Raw genomic sequence first — 23,948 nt, 5'->3', positions numbered from 1 at the left:
TGCTGCAGATCAGATGAGGTTATTAGCTGGTTGCTCTGCTGAATGTTAAGGTGACATGAGAGAAAGGAAAACTGTGACGTTCTCCACTTTCATGTGACTAAAGCTGAGAGGCAGACAGAGTGACAGCCAATGTAATGTACGTATGTCCCAATGGACTGGTAAGGTCAAAGTCACTGTCCTGGAGAGTCAAGGCATCTGTCTTATGATTAGCTTCTATTGTCTGCATGGCTAACGAGCTCCTCATGACTCCATGTTCCCAGGTCAAAGTGAAAGTGAAAGAGAAGCAGAGTTCTATTAACAGAAGCAGTTTGATAATTAAACCCAGTCAAGCACACCATACATGTCAGACACACACACACACACACACACACACACACACACTGATAATTAAGATGGTTCCTGTTCAGTACACTCTGATTAAAGGCATTGATTCATCGGCTGCTGGAGAACAGCAAGCACAGGTGTTTCTGTGCAATGTGTGTAGCCCTTCACTCCGTGTTCTGATCCAGTTTCCCTCACTAGGCAGGTTTCCATTAACCCTAAAATTGCACAAATTGAGATTGTGAATATGAAATACACCTAATGGAAACAAGTCAGTTTAAAGAAAACTCCTATTTATGGCAAAAATGTTTTTACGCTCGCATGAGGTGCTATTTCAGACAATTCTAAAAAGCCATATTTCACAAAACTGCAATGGAAACACTTTTTTTGGCTTTCCTAGGTCACATGATGCTATGGTTATGTGCTTGTCAGTAGGAACTGGTTCCCTCATGATGCAGCAGGAGCTACAAGAGCTGTTATTGCATCACAAAACTCTTCAAAAGCTGAGTGGATCATCTGGAGGTTTTGAATCCACAATTCCTCTGTGAAAGCGTGGACTATCACCTCCCAGAAATCCCTCATATATCCGCTCCATATGTAGCCTTGGGTTGGAAATAATGACGGCTAGTATGGTGGCTGCAAATAAAAATAAAGCTAATCTTTTGAACATCCATCATCATGCATCTTGGAATGTTATCGCCGGAGGAGAAGTCGCAGAACATCACTCATTTTGTTTCATCGACATTTAGAAAATATCACTTAAGTTTTGTGCAATCTATAATAGAAACCTGCCTACTGTATCAACTTGAGTGTAGGTACTATAGTAACCGTGATAAAAAGCATGATTGGATGCTGCATGAATGAGGCTTAAATGTCAAGTAACTGTAATCATGTTAAAGTTTAACATAACTGTTAATTGTCTTAATTGGTACGAAGAAAACATCTCTCTGAGCATCAAAGAAAGCAGATCTGATTAATGCTGAGCTCGTCTCCTGCTGCAGGACAGGGAGGTCTGGCCACTGCAAGATTCATAAGTCACTGACTGCTTTAGAGAATGACTCATTCATTCATTTATTCACTTATTTGCACATTTATTAGTTTCTGCCAGGCTCAGTTGACTCTGCTGTCTCGCTGTGTAACAAAGAAGAAAAAAAATCTCCAGGACTATGGTGTGGATTCTAATGCTCTGACCACTGGCTTCTTATTATCTGTTGCTTTATGTTTTTGTGATTTAGGAACTAAATCTGATGCATACTTTCCTTTGTCCTTAACTGTTGTTCTTTGATTACCAGAGATTACCAAAAAAAATTTGAAGGTTCAACAATTGGCTGTGATAAATGATGTCATTTTGGCAATTTTTCTTTCTGCGGACCTGTAGTTTGGAAGGCATGTGTTCTGTTCTGTTCACCAGCAACATTTAGAGAAAAGGAAAATCATCCTAAATTTTTAAAATCACCCAAAAAAATTTAAAGGAAAAAAAAATGCACAGAAATTTAAAGAAAAAAAAAAGTATTTTTAAAAAAGAATAAAATTACTCCAAATTGTAAAGGAAAAGAAAAAACACCTCATTCTGTGATCTGTAATCACAGCACCAAGCTCTTTGCCCTCACAGCCACATACTCTTGTTAATATGCTTCTTGCTGCACTTGCAAAGTTAAATTAGGGCCCTTCATGTGGTTTGGCCCCTAGCTCAAGACTCAGATATCTTCCCATCAGTTCATGAATTCACAATACAAACAGACGCCGTTTAGAACTGCCTGACTCCCCAACCAGTGACCACAGGATCCAGATCAAAAGCTGACCGTCTCTCTGTATCAGATGCCAGTCCTCCCTCCTCATCTCTTTGTTTTCTCTCCCAGTGTCACGTCCTATCAGACCTTACCCAGGAACATGCCCAGCCACCGTGCTCAGATCGTGCCCCGCTACCCAGAGGGCTACCGCACAATGCCCCGCAACAGCATGATGAGGCCCGACAGCATCTGCAGTGTGGCGGGCTCTGTGTACGACCGCGCCCTCCGCCCCGCCTCCACTTCCACCATCAGCACGGCTGAGAAGAGACGGTCGATGAGGGATGACACTATGTGGCAGCTGTACGAGTGGCAGCAGAGACAGGCCTTCTCCAGGCAGAGTCTGGCTCAGCCAACAGGTACACTATATTATATCTACTTCCTGTAATGTAGGCAGAGCTATGACTAGAGAGTTTGGAGTTTTCAGGTGGGTATTTCTTTATGCTAGCCAAGAACTTTTGAACTTCATTGTTGATATCAGAGTAGCTGATTTTTAACATAAATTACATTGTGTATGCACAATACACTGATGCATTTCTGGGCTGGGCATATTTTAGACATATGGGGTGAACAGTAACAGAGCGAAACTAGAGTAGGACAGAGTAGCAGATAAGGTGACGTTCCAACTTTTTAAAAATAAAATAATTTTCTCAGCGTTCCAGTCAAAGTCCCTCTGCGTGCTCACTCTCAGCTCACATGCTCTGAGAGCCAGAGAACAAGACAGAGAATGTTCTTTTATAAAATAGTCCCACAATGTTACATTAGAACATAGGAAGAACATTGTCAAAGCAACATTCAGAACATTTTATTGATTACAGAAAATTAGTTTCATGAAAATGTAATGTAATGTGATTTGTTAACAATAAAAATTTTTTTTTAAAAAATTCACATTTTTTTATGTTTATAGAGAATGTAAACCTAACTTTAAGACGAACGTTCTGGGAACCAAAACAAAAACTTGCCGCTGAAGACATAACTAAAACATTTTATTGGTTGCATTGTACCATTCTCAGAACGTTTTTAGAACCAAAAATTGCCAGTTGCAGTTAATTTCAGTTTGCCAGCAGCTTTTTAGCCACTGATCCCAGATTTTATGCCTCCATACAGGTGGCAGCTGTGGCCAGAGGTATTATGTTTTCATGTCGTCCATTTGTCCAACCGTCCCTCTGCCTCATTCTGGTGAACGTAATATCTCAAGAACACCTTAAGGGAATTTCTTCAAATTTCTAACAAACGTAAAACTTGGACTCAATGATGAACTGCTTAGATTTTCGTGATCAAATGTCAAGGTCACCGTGACCTTGACTATCTCGAGAATGTCGTGAGGGAATTTTCCTAAATTTGGCACAAACATCCACTTGGACTCAAAGATGAACTCGATTTTTTGTGTTCAGATGAGGTCACTTTGACCTCATCTGTCTCATTCTTGTGAACACGTTATCTCAACAATGCCTTAAAGGTTCCTTCAAGGCATTCTCCAAGTTTGACGCAAACATTCACGTGGACTTAAGAACTGATAAGAGTTTGGTGGTTAAAGGTCAAGATGACTGATGGACTGATGCAAGCATTCACATGCTAAATATGACAAAATTTTACACAAATGTCTAAGATGGTTACAAAACAAAGTGATGACAGTTTATATCCAAAAGGTCAAATGTCAACTTTACGGTTATATCATAATGTTCTGCAAAAATACTTTTCAGGCCATTATGTAATGTCATATCTCAGAAACAAAAGGAAAGACATTTGGTCAGATACTGAATTGGTGACACCGGGGTATGGTTGTCTGTGAAGAATCCATGTTTTAGTATGTAGAACTTCTCTGCAGCAACATCTATATTTCAAGTAATGTAAACTTTCAACTGTTAAGAAAGTGGTATTGCGCAGGCTTTTTGGCCAAGTGGCCCTGAATGATATCATTTCTTGTTTCATGTTTCTTTAAGTTTCTTAACTTTTGTGGGGGGTTTTTGTTGTTGGTTTTTTTCATTTGGTTGATCTCTTCCCCTGTGTGCTTACAGCTGTGAGTCACTATGGCACCCTGCCCAGCACCAAGACCATGGGGAACATTTCTGAACACACTGTGGCACACTCCATCCCCACCTCACCGTCTCACGGCTCCCTGGCTCTCTACAGCACCTTCTCCCCTCCTCGCCAGCAGGTCGCTCACAACCCGAGCAGCACCCACTCCGAGGTGTCCTCACCCGTCTTCAGAGGGGACGTGACGCTGGACCACCGGCACAGGCCACACCTCCCCAAGGTAGTGGGCATGACATTGGAGTTTAAATCAAATTATTATAAAATCAAAACTTCATGTGCACATTTCATACAAAAATGGCAATACAATGTATCTCCAAAAGACTGAAAAAAGCCCTAAAATACAGATGTAAAAACTGGAAACCATTTATTTAGGTCCAGTGTGTAGAATTTGGGGACATCTATTGGCAGAAATGGTGTATAGTACTCATAAATGTGTTTTACCTAAATGTAAAAATTATTGTTGTTGTTACATTTGAAAGAGCCATATATATCTACATATGTAGTAGATCCTCCTCCACAGAGTCCACCATGTTGACTAATCAGACTAATAAAAACTCTGAAAGCTGACATGTTAAACAAAATGCACTTTTTCATGGCTTTTAAACGTAAATGTTTCTCCAGTGTGGTTGAGCAAAGACCCTCCCCTTATTCTTTTTCTATTTAAATCACCATATCTGTTATCTGAATTTTTTTCTGCTATAAGACCGATATTAATATTGCTTTCAAAAATCCCATATTGGTGGGGCATTCATTGACATGGTACAGGAAAAAGTCTTTTTAAGCCTCAGTGTCACTGACATAAAGACAAGCAAGCAAAACTTTATTTATATGGCACATTTTATCCTAGGTGGAAGCGCAGTAAGTAAGTGTGAGGTACAAGTTGCAGGCAAAAAACAAAGCCAGCAATTGACCATGAAAGTGAATCAAATCCATTGTGACTGTAACTGAAAACTCTTAAAATAATAATTAAGATGAAGAATATAACAATTAAAAATGCAAAGACATGTGAATCAGAAATGATTAAAAAAATAAAATAAAATAATAACACTAAAAGTAGACCACTAAAGAGGATAATACGTATGAATTAAAATGCATAAAAGAACTAAAGATAGAATAAAATAAGATAAACAGATTAATAAAAGACGATAAAACATGAGAAAAAACAACAAAATAAAATAGAAAAATAGATAAACCAGTAAAAGTAATAACACACCCAAGTTAAAAACCACTAAAAGAAATAAAATGAAATAGTTAAACCAGACTATGCAAATATGCTGCTAAAAAGGAATGTCCACCACTTTAAAAAACAAAACTGTTGGGGCTGTCCTCATGTCATCAGGTAACATGTACCAGTGGCTTTGAGCACGTAGGGGTAGGGGACAACACATGGGGGCAGTTGGTAATCACTGTACCATGACTTAATTACTTTAGTAAGCTTATTACCAGGAGGTGTTTTTGTGACCAGAAATAATCACTTCACAACTGTTTCACTTCCTCTATTGTCTCATATGGTGTTATCCTTCGCTTCCTGATGGTCACTATAAGTGCATTTACATTGCATTCTTTCTTTCTTCTTCACTGGGCTCTGTAGATAATTTCAAACAAACATGTGAAAACAAACATAAAACAAAGCAAATGTTTACAATTGGCAGAGTTTATGCAGAAATACTAGACTAACATTCTGTGAGAGAGACATGTAAATAGCAGTATTTACCTGAGACAAACATAAAAAAAACTGAATTCTTGGTGGCGGATGTTGTTAATTTCTCCGTGATTTCAGAGAGTTATACTCTGTTACAGTGGTTCTCCAGCTGCAATGTCCCTAACAAAGTCCGGAAACACAGACCAATCAGAGCAGACTGGGCTTTTTGGGAGGGAGAGGCTTTAAAAGACAAATGCTAAACCAGAGCATTTAAGATAGAGGAATACAAATGTTGCAGCAAAGACAGTATTAGATAAATAATGTTTCGTTGTTGGTGTTGTTGTTGTTTTTAACATTAAAGTATGTGAACATGTAGAAACCCAAAATAAAAGTATGAAGTTAAATATGAGCAGTCAGAGTAGACATACATACATACATACATACATACATTCCTCCCTGCTGCAGTCAGACTGTACAACCAGCACTGCTCCCAGTAGACCACACACAACAATAACTGACTCCACTTGTACAGCTTAATACCACAAGTGCAATTTCACTTTCACCCATGCAACTGTGTACATTCTTTTTTTAACTGTTGAGTTTCTCTGCGTTGTAAATACTGTATATATTGTTTGTTTATGTCGTCCTCTGTGCTTATTTCCTTCATCTTCATCCTGCACGTTTTTGTACTTATTTATTAATATAGTTTATTTTGCACAGTTATCTTGCTATTTTGCTATCCCTTTGCTGCTGCAATGTTGGAAATTTCCCCACTGTGGGACTAATAAAGGATTATCTTATCTTATCTTATCTTATCTTACATACAGGTAGAGATTACTTGCATTATAGTTGGATTAGATGTCTCAGATTATCAGATAAATCAGAGGTATAGACCTGTGTGTCTGAGTGAAAAACTCCATGTTTGCATGTTTGTGGATAAGGTGATCAGGGATCAGGTGTCGTTTGCCAAGCAGTGTACGGGGGGGAGCAAGGATCAATCCTCTGCTCCTGAACAGTCTGACAGGTCAGTAATATTAGTCGGCCGACGCAGGCTCTCGCACAGTTGATGCAGAGCCACAAGTTGATTCCCCAATGTTAGTGCCTTTTTTTCTCACAGTGCCTGCGGGAAGTGGCAAATGAAGCATCTGAAAATGCCATGGCAACATAATGCTGGACATAGGAGGTGCATTTTATGGCTGGTAGCAACTGCACAACAAGAAACGTTAGAGTAGCTAACATCAGCTGTCAACTTAACAACAGTAAAAGTACTTAGTAACCTTCCAGTTCTCTCGGTAAAATGGACTGGTATTTGGCACACAGGACTGCACAGAATCAAAGCAGTACACTTCTGCCTTATTAGCATTGTTGCTACCTTACCAGCCTCAAAGCTTTCAAACTAATCTTTATTGACAAATGTCAACAGCCAGGACGGTCCGCAGGGGCCGACAGGCTGTTTTTAAATGTACAGTGTGAGCTCTCAGGTCGTGGCTTGATGATCGGACCATACAGTGTGAGCACATCAATCATGACCTTTAACTTTACATTACAGACAGTTTACTCATACAGTATGTCTTGGATTTAACGACAACATTTCTAAAATCCTACAGTGTGTGCCTAGCTTTAGACTGTACATCTTAAATTTTGACACATTTTATCTCAAAATCTGAGAATGTCCATAACCAAATGTATAAGGTTTATTGATCAACACAGAGTCTGTGCTAACCTTAGGGACAAATACAGTGAATTTCCTGTAACTGCTTCACAACAAAAGCCAATTTTCCAAAACACTGCTTTTAATGTGAAACAGGGGTGACAGGAAGTACTCTCTTTAAATAAAGGTTATTCAGCACAGCAAATACAGGTGCCATAGCTCTGTAGGAGAGCATTTAATTCTGTCAGGTAAAAATGAAGAAACTGTCTATGAACTGAAGTGCTTTGCAATCAAGGTAAACCCTCACAGGCTAGTCATCACAGTTTAAGTGTAGAAATACACTTAACTCTTAAACACATAGCATCTCTAATCCTCAGGATGGAGTCTGACTCAGTGTTTGAAGGGAAAATGCTTCCCCAGATGATGTGTTCCTTTAAATATCATTTCATTCTGACAGTCACTGAGCCTCTATGCAGATCGACATAACACTGTCTCTTTTATCATCTCTCTTTCCAAAGCAGGATAATTAGGCAATATAGCTTTTTACTATCGAAGCACCCACTAATGTGCTTGGCATTCCATCCTCCATCCTCCATCTACTAAGGGTATCCTTGTCAACCATGGAACAGTCCTTGATCTGAAGCTCTCACAGATGCTTCTTCTGACTCCCCCATGAGAGTCAGGCAGGATAAAGAGTGGAGTTTGCAGTCAATGGATGAAAAGCCAGGTCCAATCCCCATAGTAGGCTGTGAACCGCAGTGACACCTCAGATAAAGTTTTTACTCTATGACTGAGATACACTAGACAGCTTGGGTTAATACACCAGGCTACACACGTTTTCTCAGTCAAAGAGCAGGACGCCACCATGAACACCTTCAAGTTAGGAAGCAGTGATCTTAACTGAAGGGTAATCTGGACTCTAAACTTTTTAAATAGATAGTTTAAAGTAATGGACAAACTAACACTGTTCAGTAGCATGCTCTCTTTTCTGTTCAATAACAGATATCTAACTTTTACCCCACTTTGAATTATTTATTATCCCTTTATTTATTATATATGTACTTCATATTTTATTGGTTTCTGACTATTCTATTGTATTCTGTTCTATTCTTTTGTATTTTATATTTCTTACAATATTTTATTTAAAGTAATGGATAAACTCTTGAAATAATTAGGTTACAGTCACACTCATAAAGTATTATTATTATTATTATCACTAATAAATAATACCGACTTTCAAATTAACTGAAAGAGTGAAGAGTGAAGAGTGGTGCCAATAAAGGGGTAGGTTAGCTTGAAGTCATTTCAAAAGAATGGAGCTTAATAAAGATCACCTTAAAGATAATGAATTCAACTGAAATTAATCTTCTTCTGTCCCTTTATTCCACAGTACGGCTATCCATCTGACCGACGATCTATCGCAGCTGGTGTCCCTCCTCCGAACATTACTGCACAGTCGTTGCAAGGCAAGACGGTGAGTGTTACACCCCCTCCTCTTCCTCAGGCTCCATACAATGAGACTCTATCTACTGCCCCCCTGATTTCAGTACACTTTCATAGAGTGAGTAGAATTTTGAGAGCATTTACACATCGCCCAAACAGCCACTGCTGTCCATCACTGACATTCAAACTCAGTCTCTCTGAAACACAACTCACATGTCAGTCTCAATGATGTTTTGTTCTCAGCAGGTTCTTATTGCTGTGTTGAACATGTCTCAGCAGGACCAATGTAATTACTGACAATGCCATCGTCCCTTTATGATGCAGCGCGCGCACACACACACATGCACATGCTCACACAGACACACAATACAGCTGCACAAATTAAATTATTTTTTCTCTTAAACTGAACAACAATCAAAAGTGAGGACTGATATTGTGGTTGAAACAAGCTGTGAATAATGTGATTGCTTAATGGCAGCTGAGTGCCTCTGCAGTTTGATGAGAAAATATTGTTCAGTAATTTCCCACAGTAACGTTATTTCACTGTGTCACATTAAGTCATTTTGAGTGGGTGTGGGTGTGTGAGACGTGTGTTTGTATTCATGTCTGCAGTCCGTCCATAAACTAGACCACAGTGGCCAGTAACAAAGTCACAAGGCGAATGAAAGGCGGTCACATGTTTAGGAACATTTTCTCTTTGTTTGACACATGACATTTCAGCATATTTCCTAGCCCACTTACCCTAATGTCAAATGTAGAAATTGTTTCAGATTCGAGGGATTGTAACCAAATAATATGGTAATACAGCCAAAGAGTAATCACGACTGCTGTTCTTCTGATCATTGTAGCTTCTTTGAGTTTATTGTTTAGGTTTTACTGGATTTATAGCACCTCTTTTGCCTCTGTCTTACTGCAGGCAACTGTTTTTAGGCAACAGGCTCTGATAAATGTACTGTGAAAAGAAAAAGAAAAAATATTAATACAGTTTTATATTTTATCAACTAATGTCTCACAGTTCCTAAATTGTCAATTGTTGTCAATTTTAGATGCAAGCCTCTCATGTCTTGTCTATAATATCAGTCCCAGACCCTCCTCCCAGGCTTCCCTAAATCAATCTGGGCCCATATTGACAAAGCCTCCTGGTGCTCCTGGAGTTGTGACATCTTATAAGAACTTTCTCTTAAAGTTAAGAATAGGTCCTGGTAAAGATTAAGTTATTCAAAGCGCATGTTAGTTTTTTTAAGAGAACTCCTAAGGTAAAAGGAGGAGTCTGAAGAGTTTCTGAAGTAGGGGAGAAAATGGTGGAAAGACAAAAAGTTTGGAGAAATATTCTCCAAACCCTGAATGACATGCTACAGATTAGATGATGCAGGGAGAATGTTTGTGGGCGATGTCATTAGGTATGTGCTCACATCTCTTTCCCCCTGAGTGTTCACACCCTGCAGGCTCACACAAGGGTGCATCTGTGACAACCAATCACATCAGGTAAAAAATGCATCACACTTAGCAACAGGATCAACCACACCTCACTAAAGTCAAAGTTTCCTTGTTTGTGTGTGTATTAAGATCCCCATTAGCTTCTGTGCTAAACTGCAGCTACTCCTTCTGGGGTCTCCATTATTTTTGTTAACAATATTTCATTGACAGATTAACTATTAACTTAACCATTATCTAGTTCTACAACAAGGCAACAGTAAAACCACTCTGGTGACTGTGGAGCTGAGTCATGATGTCTGTCCGAAAAAAGGGCAACTGACTGTAAAGTATTTCTGGAGTTTAATTGTGATGATATTTCTAATTTAACTCACTGAAGCAACCTACCTTTCACATTTATCCCGGCCAAATACAAGGTACAAGGTGCAATGTAGACTTTTTTTATGAATCTGTTTGTTTTTTTAATTATTTTCAAGGCTTTTGCCAGCTTAAGTATGAAAAGGGGAAAAAGAGAGGGGATGAAATGCAGCAAAGGGCTGCAGGTTGGAACTGAACCTACAGCCACTGTGGCAAGAACACAGCCTCAGTACGTGGGGTGCCTGCTCTACTAGCTGAGCTACAAGGCCTCCTGATTTATTTATTAGTAGAAACAGATTAGCCAGATTATTACTATTAAAATTATAAATTATTATTTTAAAATACCAAAGTACTATTAAAATTATAAATTATTATTTTTAAATACCAAAGGCCATACGTTTCTGTCCCTTCCTTGCTCTGAGAACTTTCCTGAATCACTCCTTAACTAGGACTCCTTGCTAGAGATTTTTAGGCTGAGTTAGGAGCTCTCTGAGAGTTTTCTTACAACATTTGCGAATACGGCCTCTGAAGTTGCATCTTTGCAACCCTGCATCATACTGTAATAGTTCGACAGGTACCACCTCTAATGTGTGTGTATGGATGGATAGCTGACAGATGGATAGCTGTCTCATGCTGCATGCTGAGTTTTCTGTTCACACTCTTTCTTGTTTGTAATTCTCCCTGGTCTTTCTTGCCAAACACATCTGTTGCAGTTCATCAGAAGAGACAGTAATCAGTGCATTATTAACTTCTGCCACCAGACTGAAAATAAAAGGTTTAAATACATCATCTTACAATTACAGGGTTAAAGACATATTTACCGGACAATGAATCAGTGGTTGCAGTGGTTCCTCCTCTCTTTAAGGTCATCAGAGTCACTGCATCACGTTTGTTTTCAAACAGTGCACAGGTACTGATGTCGTCAGTGTGGCGACTCTTCCTCTCTCCTCTGTGTATTGCTCTGTGCAGCCCGAGGAGCTGACCCTGCTCCTGATCAAGCTCCGCCGGCAGCAGGCGGAGCTCAACAGCCTGCGGGAACACACAGTAGCTCAGCTAATGGCCCTGGGTTTGGAGGGGCCCAACGCTAAGGTCAGCACTGAGTGTGTACACTACGTGTGTCTGCATGCACGCAGGTGTGTGTTGGTGTATTAGCCCGGGGAGGTTATTTGCTTGAGACATTTCATTTACTCCAAATGAAATTGCTTTTGGTGTGTTCTGTAAGATTCTGTGAGATAAAAACAGCATACTCTCCTTGACTGAAGATATTTCTGTTGTTTTGGCATTTAAAGTAATTTTTTTTATTTTGCATGAATTGTCAAGACATTTTGCGTAGACAGTTGATGATGATGATCCCTAGAGGGGGAACCCTTACAACTTTGGTGATCCCTTAACTTTTTGTATAGCACCATCAGTTGGTTGAAATATCCACTTATCCAGTGAAACAGCTTGAAATTTACCAGAAAATGTTTCACAAAATGTGACTCAGACCATAGACTGCATATAAAATGACAAAGCACCCAAAATATTCTGCATACAGCTGCCATCTTGTGCTGGTGACATCTTTTGGAGCCTAAGTCAGCAAATTTGTGATCTCCGTGTTGATAGAGTTCCCGTCCATACACTCATATGACTGCTAAGCAGCACCATTGGCACACAGAGCTATCAAAGCAGACATCAAAGCAGCCCCTTTTTATACCATCAAAACCAAACTTATCAGAAAAAAACAAAGCCTTAAACAAACATCAAGGTGATGAGAACTTCCTTAAAATGACAGAAACTATCTTCAGGAAAAAAAATATTTGATCTGTCCTCTGAGTTTTTGTTTCATGTGCTAGCATAGAGGGGGGCAGGCTTATGACCTATACTGCAGCCAGCCACCAGAGAGTGATAGAGATATTTTCATTTCACTTTTAGGAAGCTGTCATGTCATCCATCTTAATATACAGTCTATGCTCCAGACAGTCAGGGTTTCCAACAATGGATTCTTCTGACTTGGATGGTTTGCTGACATGTCCAGCACCACAACCAACAGTTTGACATTTTTCCCTATTGCCATGAAAGTGCAGATATTCATGTTGATGGATGAATTGTAATACATTTTGTAAGTTCCCGTCTACACACTGAAAATATGGCAGAATGATCTTTATAAAAATGTGTCTGTGGTTGAGTATCGCAAAACATGTGGTACAACCTCAAAATATTACAACAAAAATACTACAGGAAAGTATGACAGGAACAAAAAGTACTATTTAATTTTACCTTGAGGACACTGAGGACCAGTGCTGCAGACCACTGCACTAACACCTTACACGACAGATGAATAGAATAAATACAAGGATGTGAAAGTAAAATGATTAATTTGTCTTAAATGTGTAGCTCATTGTAAAATAAAAACAAAAACCATACAAAATAAATAAAAAAAAGTTAAAAAAAGTTTTAACTGAAAGTCAAGTCCACGTTAAGACTCGAACATACTTTACACATTGAACTGTGGATGCACACATGGTTTTATTTATCGAACAATTGAAAACTGTAACACAGAAGATGGGATTGTGACACAGAGATTGTGGACATTTGTATCCCGGTTTTGGTTTGGGAACCCCTACATGCCTACTTCACACAGTCACAAGATTACTACAGGTATCAGGTTAGTGATAGATATCATGGTCACAGGGCAACCACTTCTATGTGTACTTAGGGACATTTTAGTGTCAAATCCAGCATTTTGCTGTATAAGCACCCCAATTTTAATTTCATTTTGGAGTATTGTTTTAATGTCCATGCAGGCTGGTGTATGTGTGATTGTGTTGGGGATGTTGGGATTGATGTGTGGATGGATTTATTGGCTTTCTTTTGCAACTCTGTGTGCGTGTGTGTGTGTGTGTGTGTGTGTGTGTATTGAGCATGTCAGCTTGTGGGCAACAGCTCGGATGGATAGGTGGTGATGCTGATGCATCAAATATGGCACCTGTTGTCTCATTTCAGCTTGATGTACATGGTGAGCGGGCTGTGTTTTATTTGTGTTATTTTTATTATTATTAACCTGATCAGTTTGCAAGAAGCTTATTTGGAGTAAGTTATTTCATTTAGTTTGCAGTGTGTTTGTTAAACCAGCTTTTAAAACTGTTATGCAGACTTGCAGTGCAGCATGTCGTTATGTGTTATGAGTTGACTGCTTGAAGTTGTGTAAATTCTATGATGACAAGATGTTGCAGAATATGTATGCAAACAGGGGGAAGCCTAACAATTTGCCTGTCCTGAAACATAGCCAATAGAACACATGTATATAAAATCATATTGTGCTGTAAAACTAGATTCTATATTTTTTCGGATGTGTGATGTGGTAATATGGTGATTTTGCGCTAATTTAGTTTATTTTCCTGTACTTAAAGGTTGTATTACTGCCATAACAGCATATGTGAACTTACTGGACTGTGCCAGCTAAGTTAACGGTTAACAGTTACAGTTAACAGTTCATATTTGCTCTGGATAGGCTTGGGCGGTATCTCATTTTTTATTCCTTCCTAAAATGCCACTGGGGTACGCGCAGAATGACGGTATAAGTGTGCTTTGAGCAGTTAATGGAAAGAGGAACTCCTGTACTCATGACGGTATTAAAAAATAGACTTTTTGGATTTCTAAATACCGTGTTATACTGTGATACCATGATACCGCCTAAGCCTAGTTCTGGGGTTTTTTTGGCAGTAATATCTATTTAGGGTATCGGCCAGCTCTCCATGTACTTGCATGTGTTATGTACAAAATACCATTGTAACAGAATCCAGCTGCATCTTCTCAACAGTGCTGCATGACTGTAGAATAAGTCATAACCCTTCTTATTCTGCTGTTCTTGATTCATGATTATCAGCCACAACTGAAAGTCTGGCAATGCTGGAAACACACTTTTTGCATCTGATATTAACACCTCATATAACCCTATCAGCAGACAGAATGTTGACATGGATGATTCCAACATTTTTCTTACCATTCATCACCAACCTTTTAAAAGAATATTCTACAATATATGTGTATGGCAAATACAGTAAGGTCATTGTAAGGGAAAGGTTGTGATTATGATAAATAAACTATGTTTAGGCAGCTAAAACATATTCTCCAAGTTTATTCTCACTTAAAAATAAGTATACAATGGCTGCTAATTAAATATGCAACACTGACCTTTCCTTTTTACAATCTCTTCCTTTCTGTTGAAACGTGCCATCCTCTCTTCTTCTCCTGTCACTTTTCCTGCTTCTTCTCGTCCTTCTTCTGCGGCTACTGCAGACTGATGTTCTTTCTCATCACCTTCAGAGGAACCTTATTTACCTAGAGAGCCAGGTGAGGACTTCCAGACTCAATCCTGCTTGCCTCCATCCTCCCTAAGTCCAAAATATAGTTTTGATTCAAACAAATATTCTGGGGTGTACTGAAACTTTTATTCTCTTAGGTGTCCCTTAATGACAGCTAAATATAGATGTTTACAAAAAATAAATTTACAATGTTGCCATACAACTTACATGCATGGACATGTACACCCCCAATGCCAAAAAAGTGTTTAATGTAAGTAAAAAGAGAATGCAATAATTTGTACATCCTTTTTTACCTATAATCAGTGGAAATCAGTACACAAGATATTTGATGTTCAAACTGATTTTTTTTAATATAAACTCATCTTGAAATATTTTGTGTCTCATATTGTGCCATTCATGTTCAATTTTAGTCAGGTCTGGATTGCAGGCAGGTTAGTCTAGTAGCTGCACTATTTTACTATGAACCCATGCTATTGGAACACATGCAGAATGTGTCTTACTGTCTCACTGGAATAAGCAGGGAGGTCCCTGAAAAATACATCATAGGGATGGCAGCATATGTTGCTCCAAAACCAGTGTGTACCTTATAGCTTTCATGGTGCCTTCACAGAAGTTGCCAATGATGCCATTGGCACTAACACCCCCGATATCATCACTTTGAGCTCTGAGCTGGTAACAATCTGGATGGTCCTTTTCCTCTTTAGCCTGGAGGACACGACATTCATGATTTCCAAAAATAGTTTGAAATGGGAATGACTAAGCCATTCAAAGATGCTGCTTTTGTACCCAGTCATGAAGCCATCACCTGTTACCAATTACCATGCTTGGCTGTAAAATGTTCTAAACTGGTATTCCACAATGTTGACAAGCTTTGGTGTCCCCGTTCCAACTTTTTTGGAATGTGTTGTAGGCATTAAATTACGAATGACCGAATATCTATTAAAAAACTATGAAGTTTATCAGTTTGATCATTAAAAGTATTGTCTTTGTACTGTCTTAAGTTGACTATGGGTGACAAAAACTTGCAAATTATTGCATAGTTCACACAGCGGCCAGACTTATTAGGAATCAGAGTTTTATGATCATCTCTGTTTTAGACTTCCATTTCTGTCTCTATTTCTTGTTTTCTTTTTTCTTAACTCAGAGTCCTTTAATCTGACCAAACTATTTTCTAGTTTTTTCTTAATTCAGAGTCCTTTAATCTGACCAAATTATTAGTTTTGAGCCTAAATGCAGTATTTCAAACTCTTTTGCACAGTTTCTAGAGGCCTCTCTTTTTTTCTGTGTTCATCAAGTTACCGTAAAACTTCAATTAAAAGCCAGGCCTCGATTACACAGAGTCCCTTTTACCAGCCAGGTGTGACTGCACATTATGACAAATGAACACAGATTCCAATAGTGAATTTTTCGTAAAGTTCCTTTGATGTTTAAAACCTCTTAGAACGAACAGCTACCCACCTCATCAGCTACTCACTTGAGCTAGTTCCAACATGCTTAGTTTATAATATAAATGTGTAAACTCTGCCAATATGGACATGTTTCACATTGTTAGTTTGGTTAGTTTGGCTCCACAATTCAACTGTCAAAGAAGTATAATTTATTTAGACTACCTGGAATGGTAAACAAATGAGATTAAACCGTTGAAGAGGTCTTAAAGTCAGAATATGTGTCCATTCCCTGATTACTTATATGCATTTAGTCCGTAAGGGTCAACCAATCAAGAGAGTCAAAACGTTCTTTTCATAAAAATGAAGTTTTGAATATTGTTGTGAGGTCTACAGCTCGCTGTCTGCTAACTTCGTTCTTCAAACTAGACACACTTTAACTGACATAAACAATATTTCCTCCTCTTCCTGCACCGTGTTGTTGGGTATGCTTTTTTTCGGTATTTTGCTAGCTACAAAATAAAAGAGTCCTCCACTGTCCTCTGTTTAGTTTTTACCCCTTTCTTACTCCTTTCCTCTTGCTGCCATAACCTTTTTTAGCTTCAATCCTCTCTAAGGTAGGCTGTCGGTATTTCCATATGGGACTCTCTCTCACTCTTTGTCTACCTGTCTATTTATCTATCTATCTATCTATCTATCTATCTATCTATCTGTCTGTCTGTCAAAGATAAATTTAAAAAATGATTCACAATTAATGTTATTGCGTAGCCTCATTTTAAAAATACAGTAATATTTTAAAGTTAGTATCTCCCATAATTGCTAAGCAAGAGTTTTGTCTAAAAGGACTTAAAGGCCTGTCCCAAATAGGGGACTGGCCCAAATGAAGGCTGATGGAGTTCAGTAACTTAGTCAAAAAAGGCTCAAGGTATTAATTGGTACTCTAGGTAAAATAGAGGACCATACTAGTGTTTCTTATGTTTTAGCCATTTTACTGTATTGCTACTGATATTTTTTCAATACATACCATCATTGGTTTCAATTGAGTTCAGTGTGCCATGAAAAACTTTTCTTGCAGAGACTTGAAGCTGATTGAAGCCATGACATTGATAGTCTCCTGGTTATCTGAAGACATGGACTATGAAAAAAAGTGTTGAGAACAACAAGCATGCAGTCAAGTGTCAATTTGATAGTTCTCCAGTATTTTCTTTGGGTGCAGTGCTTGTCAGATGGCCCATTGAATTGTTTGATAAAACTGATAGCGTCTTGCATTGACTTTAAAAAATTAATGTGGTTACCTTTAGAGCAGGGTAAATATTTGTGCAGATAGGGCTGCCTCTTAAATGTTGATGACTCATTTCATCAGTCAAAAAGGTTGGACCTAAACTTGTTAGTCAAATTACAACACGTGTTTTGAGCATGGTCGTTTTATGTAGAGCATATAGTTTTATGAGAACCTGTGGACAGTTGTCAGAATTATCATGGCAGGCGTCAAAATATTCCTACATTATTGAATTCTGATTTGTTTTGAAAAGATCAGATGCTTCAAGGAGAGACTAACCTTGGACAGGCTGTATAGGAGTGAATTTCTGTTAGTTTGGATGCCAATTGTATTGATTCACTTTTTGGCCTGATAATTCCACATGCTTTTTGCAAACCCTTTTCTTGAAAAGGTAATGTCCAATTTTAGTTACTGATTTGGAAAATGCTCTTCATTAATATAAAGTATAGGTACTTATTAGGTATAGGTAATCATTTGGCTCATGTAAAGCACAGGAATGGTCCTTTAACACATCAAATTAGGTGATCAGTGAGTGTAAGGTTAGGGCTGATCTAAAGAGTTAAGCTAGAGTGCAGTAAACAGGCCCTGACAGAGTGCTGTTTATTCTGGGTTTGCTCCTGTTTGAATGGAAGGTTGATCCCATTCCAACTCCTGGGTGTCTGACATTAACCTAGGGCTGGTCCTTCAAGCAACGTGTTGTACTGTGTTATTATACCACTGTATCCTCTTTCTCCTTGGCGCTCCGCTAGACGAAGGAAAATGAGCCTCTAATCTTCATGATTCACACTATGATCGAGAACTCGGCACCAAGGCCGCAACTCTATCAGCAAGTAAGGTCCTCGGCAGGTTCTGGCTTGAGTCAAGGTCAAGACATTTGTCCTTTGACTTGTGTTGTTGGGTCAAAACCTCATGGCATTTATGCTGTCTTTAGTTTAACCTTTTTGAAAGGTTTTCACAAATGAACTATCATGTCTGTAATTTTACTTATTGGGCAAAAAATTCAAAAGCACCTCTTGAGGTTTTTGCTTAACACCAAGTACATTTCAGTGTAGTTTGATTGAAGAGTTCCACTTAAAGTATATGTACATTACAGCTGTCATAAACTTCAGGAAGCTAGAGGTTTATTTTCCTAAAATGAATGTCTGTGTTGTTTCTAAATGGAACTCTTGAATTTGAGCTTGACTGAGATGAAGCAGACTCAAAGCAGACCTTTGCCCTGGTAGCCCTCGTCTTCGTCTTCCCCCATCAACCTCTTGTCTCACCACTTTGGATGCAGAGAGTCCAATCATGAACCAGTTAATCAGCAAGCATTCTCAGACATCATCATAGCATTATTTGAAGTGTATGTGAAGTTTTTTTTTTTTTGTTTCAGTACATCTCATTTTATTGCTTTCTGTTTGATGCTGTTAAAAGTGACGTCAAGCAAGCATGGCTTACGGAACGACGCTACACAGCCATGACTGTCTTCTCTCACTCTCTGTATTCATACAGCACTGTTCACCGTTGTCATCACTGAAATGCTTAAACTGTTAATATGTGTTTGTCTTAACGTGGAGATGAAACACTGAACAATTTGACTTTGGTTTAAGTGATTTTTACCTCAGGCAAGACATTCAATGACTTCAGCCAAACCCTGCAATCTCACTTTGCTCCAATGTTTTGGCTTTTTTCAGCATATACGAGGTCACACATGTGGAAGTTAGAATTCAAAGTTAAAGTTTGCACCAAATAATCTGCAATGTGACCATTTAGATCAACATGTGATTTATATATTCAACACTTTAAAACCTGAGCAAATTGTTTTCTCTCAAAAACACGAGAAGAAGGTATTGAGCAATGAAAGACGAAATGAAAACAAATAAACCTCAAAATGTGTATAAAAACAATAATAATAATAATAACAATTTCAAGTTTTAAAAAAATACAATAAACTTTTTAGAATAATTTTCTAAATCTATAAATTTCTTACAGTTTGTGGAACATTTCCTACCGAGTTGCTTATCGCCTTTTCTTGCACCAATATGCTCCTGGTTCCAAGGTTAAATACTTAAGAAAGGCATCTGAAAGCAGCACTAGAGAAGGGATGTCCCACCAGGTTTCAAAGCCTGGTGGGACAATGCCTATATGCCTCAGTGGAATCAGCCAAATTCTGTCAGTCCAACTGATCACTGAATGACCTCAATCCAGCCAATAGATAGATCATCTCATCTCACTTATAGACAGAACAGAATAATGCCAAATCCCAAAATATTAATTTATAGCCCTAAAAGGCTTTTCATTGAGCCAAAGTTTTTAAGCCCTCGGTGACAGTAAAAATGCTTTGCAGCCGCGTTTGCAGGAGGTCACTTTGCTCTGGTATCATCGCTGTGTCAGGGTGCATACCAATATATTCACCACAAACTGTCAGTCAAGATCACCCAGGTCCAGAGTGGATGCACTGTTTAAAAATAACTATAAAAAAAGAGCAAAATGAACAATATTTTAAAATGTGCCTCATAAAGTAAAAATAAAAACTAACCACATCTCTGTTAAACCCCTTTGCCATTTCTACATATGAATCGAAGAGAGTTTGATCCCCTGCAGTGAGGCCTCTGTAAGGCTTCCAGTTGCTTGAACAGCCTTCAGACAGCCTCTAGATTTTCTCTGTGTGAGTTCGTCCCATCATCTCAGCTGTATTTCCTGGAACAAAACATAGTAACGTCCTCTGTAAAGTTCACCCGGGGATCTGTCAGAGGATTTTATCAATTCTTTTTTTTTTTTAGACTTTTTATTTGCATTTTAAGATGACATCTATCAAACATCTGAAAACATACAAATATACAAACCTAAGAAATCCAACTGAATCGGAGACATGAAAACAAAAAGAAAGGATTGTAAAGCAGGAGAAATAAATAAATAAAATAAGATAAAATAAACAGGACAATACCAAATTTTAGCTTGCTTCCACACTCAACAATATCGATTATAGTAGTCATGTTGGTGAGACACAGCGCAGGCAGATCCCCTGCCACAAAAAAATGTAATTGAGATGAAGCATTGAAAGTATACATAGGATCTTGAGTCTTGAGTCCCCTCCAGTTCATCAGCCAAGTCTGGCCCGCTGATGTTGGAGAGATACTTCCCCCGTTTCAGATGGAAACACCCCACTCTGTTCAAAGGTCTATAAGACAAGCCTTCCAATGTGTTAGTCTGCCCAATTTTATGCCAAAGACTGACTGGGGGGGGGCTCCACTCTGAGATAATGAGTTTACGCCCCAGCATCAATGCGGTCTGTACCCATTCTTCATCAGGGTCAGGAGGGTCCTCAAGAAGCGTCGGGTCCCAAGGATATACAGACTCTGAGAGAAAGGCATGTCGTGCCTAATGATTTGTGTGGCATTTCTATGAATCTAAGACCAGAAGTCTTGTATTTTGGGGCAGCTCCACAACATATGGGTCAACACACCTTCTCCATTCTGGCATCTCCAACATTTTGGGGTTTGTATTAACTTAACTTTATATAGCTTGGAAGGAGTCCAATACACTCTGTTCAGACTCTTAAATTGTATAAGCCTAGTTCTAAGTTCCCTGGACATCTTTTTAAACTTAAGTAGGATCCTGGCCCATTCCCACTCGGTAAATGACACATTTAGGTCCTTCTCCCAAGCCAGTCTAAGGGTGGATGGACTTTTGTCTGAACATTTTAGAAGCATTGAATAGCAGAGCGAGGCCTTTGCCAAAGACCCCTTTATTTGTGAGACGAAGCCTATGGTAGGGGGTGGCGTTGAAGGAGATCCAAAGGTTTGAAGTAATAAATGCCTGAGTTGTAAATATTTCCAGAACTGATGCTTAGGTAAACCAAATTGTGCCTTCATACCTCTTCTTACCTGCGTATCTCCCTCATATAGGTCCCCAAGAACCAAAATCCCCCTGTCAGTCCATGGCCTCCAGAGAAATGGTGATTTCCCTGTGCAGAGTTTAGGGTTGCACCATATCGAGGCTGCAATGTAGAGAAAGGGGTCAAATTTAAACATGAAAGCCATCCTATTTCAAATCCATTTTATGTGTTCAAGAATAGGATGAGTGCATAATCAGGAAGAAAGCTTAGTGGAAATGTAATGCATAGGGGGAGTGGGCTGCAGAGAGGGCTCTCGAGGTTAACCATGGAGGGGCTCTCTCAGGAGGTAGTTTCCAGTCCAACATGTGTCTGAGGCTGAATGCATAATGATAGAGCAACAAGTTGGGAACCCCCAATCCACCTTGATCAACAGGTCTCTGTACCTTTTTCAAGTTCAATCTCGGGCGTTTATCATTCCAAAAGAATTTGTTGCATAGCTTATCGAATTGCTTGAAATATCTAAGGGGAATTTTAATTGGAAGAGCCTGTAGTAGATAATTAAATCGGGGGGCAACATGCATTTTTATTACTACATTGACCTTGCCCCACAAAGACAGAAATAGGGGTTACCATCGGTTTATGTCAGTTTTAAATTTGTCTTGAAGAGGTTCAAAATTAACACGGACCAGGTCAGTCAGTGATCGGGGGAATGTGATGCTTAAATATTTGATTCACGACCATGGCCAGGTCAAGTCACCAGGCTGAAATAAAGTCTTAGGACAATGGGGTGACAGAGCAAGAACCTCCGATTTGGCCCAGTTTACTTTATATCCAGATATTTCAGAAAAATTATTAATGGTTTTAAAAGGGATGGGAGGGAGCGTTCTGGTTCCGTTATGAAAACTAAAGCATCATCTACATAAAGCATCAGCTTGTGATTACTATTGCCAATTTTGATACCTGGAAAGTCAGGGTCTCTGCAAATGGCCACTGCCAGAGGCTCCAGCGCTAGTGCAGATAGCAGGGGGCTCAATGGGTAGCCCTACCTGGTGCCTCTGCGAGGCTTAAAGGACTGCAAGATAACCCCATTTGTGGCAACCACGGCTCTGGGCTTAGTGTATAAGAGATTGAAACCAGCCAATAAACCCTGGGCTTCCAGGGCAGAAAACGGATACTGCCACTCTACCCTGACCCTAAAGGTCGTGTTTATCTCAGTTGGATCAGACAGCACGTTGCCACCCTCTATTCTAATGGCTGGTATAGCACTCGGCCTCGCTCTGTTTGATGTACCAGGCTAGCATTCTCCCTGCTTTATCACCTTCTTCAAAGTGTTTCTGGCTAGCTTTAAACAGGGAAAATTCAGCTTTTTGGGTCAAAATGGAGTTGAGTTCGTATTTGAGTCTTGTTAAGTTTGCTGGGTTTGAGGGAGTCATATCTTGTTTAAAGATAGCCTCAGCAATGGAAATTTCCCTCTCCAGCTCCAATTGCTTGGTGATGCTTGCTTTCTTTTTGAATGAGGCATGATGTATTATATAGCCTCTAATGAATGCTTTAAAAGCCTTCAATGCCACGCCTGCAGAAGGGGCTGATAGCAAATTGGTTTCTTCATAGAGATTAATATGAGCCCTCAAAAATTCCGTAAAACCTGGGTCAGGCAAGAGACTAGAGTTGAGCCTCCACCAAGGAGACTTGGTGGTGTTGTGGAGAGGGACCATGCGGAGAGCCATGGGGGTGTGATCAGAGAGGAGAATACTACCAACAGAGCTAGACATTATGGAGGGAATTATAGAGTTAGAGACAAAAAAAAAATAGTCAATCCTGGATAGCGTATTTTTTGGTGGGGAAAAAAAGGTGTAATCTTGTGTTGGTGGATTGAGTAGTCGCCAAGCATCCACTAATCCAGAGACCTTGCACATTTCCTGTATGCTGGGGACAGATCTGCATTGGTGCTGTGAAGAAGAGCTGGGGTCTAACGAGTATTTTATCACTTTACTGCAGACCACTAACACTGTGCCTCTGCCTGCCCTCATCTTTTACCATCTGTTTGAGCTAACAGCCAAGCTCTCTCTTTTCTTTAGGAGGAATTGGCTGAAAGGCTCATCGGTCGCTCCAGTGTAGTTAATGTTCACGTTTGTAGGAGCTGTTCTGTAGCATAACACTGCTGCTTTCAAAAGACCAGTTTTGAGTGAAGATGTATAGAAGGGACAGACTCTGCAAAGCAATGCAAAGTCATGCAACACTGTCTAACTGGTGGTAAAATGGGGAAGTTGTAGCGCGTTATTATAATGTCACCAAAACAACATCACATTCTGCATTGATGACATAGTCCCTGTCAGGGACGCATCAGAATGACATTTAAACTATAAACAGGATGTGTTGTAATATTGCTGTCTACCCGTGATCTGAGATTTGAGTAAATCAAACTGATACTGTAAAAGCAGGGGAGGCAAAACTATGATTTGGCGCACATGTCTTCACAAAATGACAT

The 23,948-nt window shown here is 39.2% G+C and overlaps 1 protein-coding gene across 1 annotated transcript in view; it reads left to right on the top strand.

The window, feature by feature from the left end:
* The window catches only part of LOC121961725 (pleckstrin homology domain-containing family A member 5-like), a 142,743-nt gene that overhangs the window by 100,923 nt on the left and 17,872 nt on the right, over positions 1–23,948 (top strand). The window contains exons 10-15 of the mRNA XM_042511784.1: positions 2,181–2,467; positions 4,127–4,365; positions 8,829–8,912; positions 11,642–11,761; positions 14,954–15,007; positions 18,393–18,473. Of these exons, the coding sequence (XP_042367718.1) occupies positions 2,181–2,467; positions 4,127–4,365; positions 8,829–8,912; positions 11,642–11,761; positions 14,954–15,007; positions 18,393–18,473 (865 nt within the window). The remainder of the gene's footprint in view (positions 1–2,180; positions 2,468–4,126; positions 4,366–8,828; positions 8,913–11,641; positions 11,762–14,953; positions 15,008–18,392; positions 18,474–23,948) is intronic.

Source organism: Plectropomus leopardus, chromosome 22 (genome assembly GCF_008729295.1).
Source record: "Plectropomus leopardus isolate mb chromosome 22, YSFRI_Pleo_2.0, whole genome shotgun sequence".
NCBI lineage: Eukaryota > Metazoa > Chordata > Actinopteri > Perciformes > Serranidae > Plectropomus > Plectropomus leopardus.
Note: the sequence above shows the minus strand (reverse complement) of the source record. Positions and strands in the feature narration are given on the sequence as shown.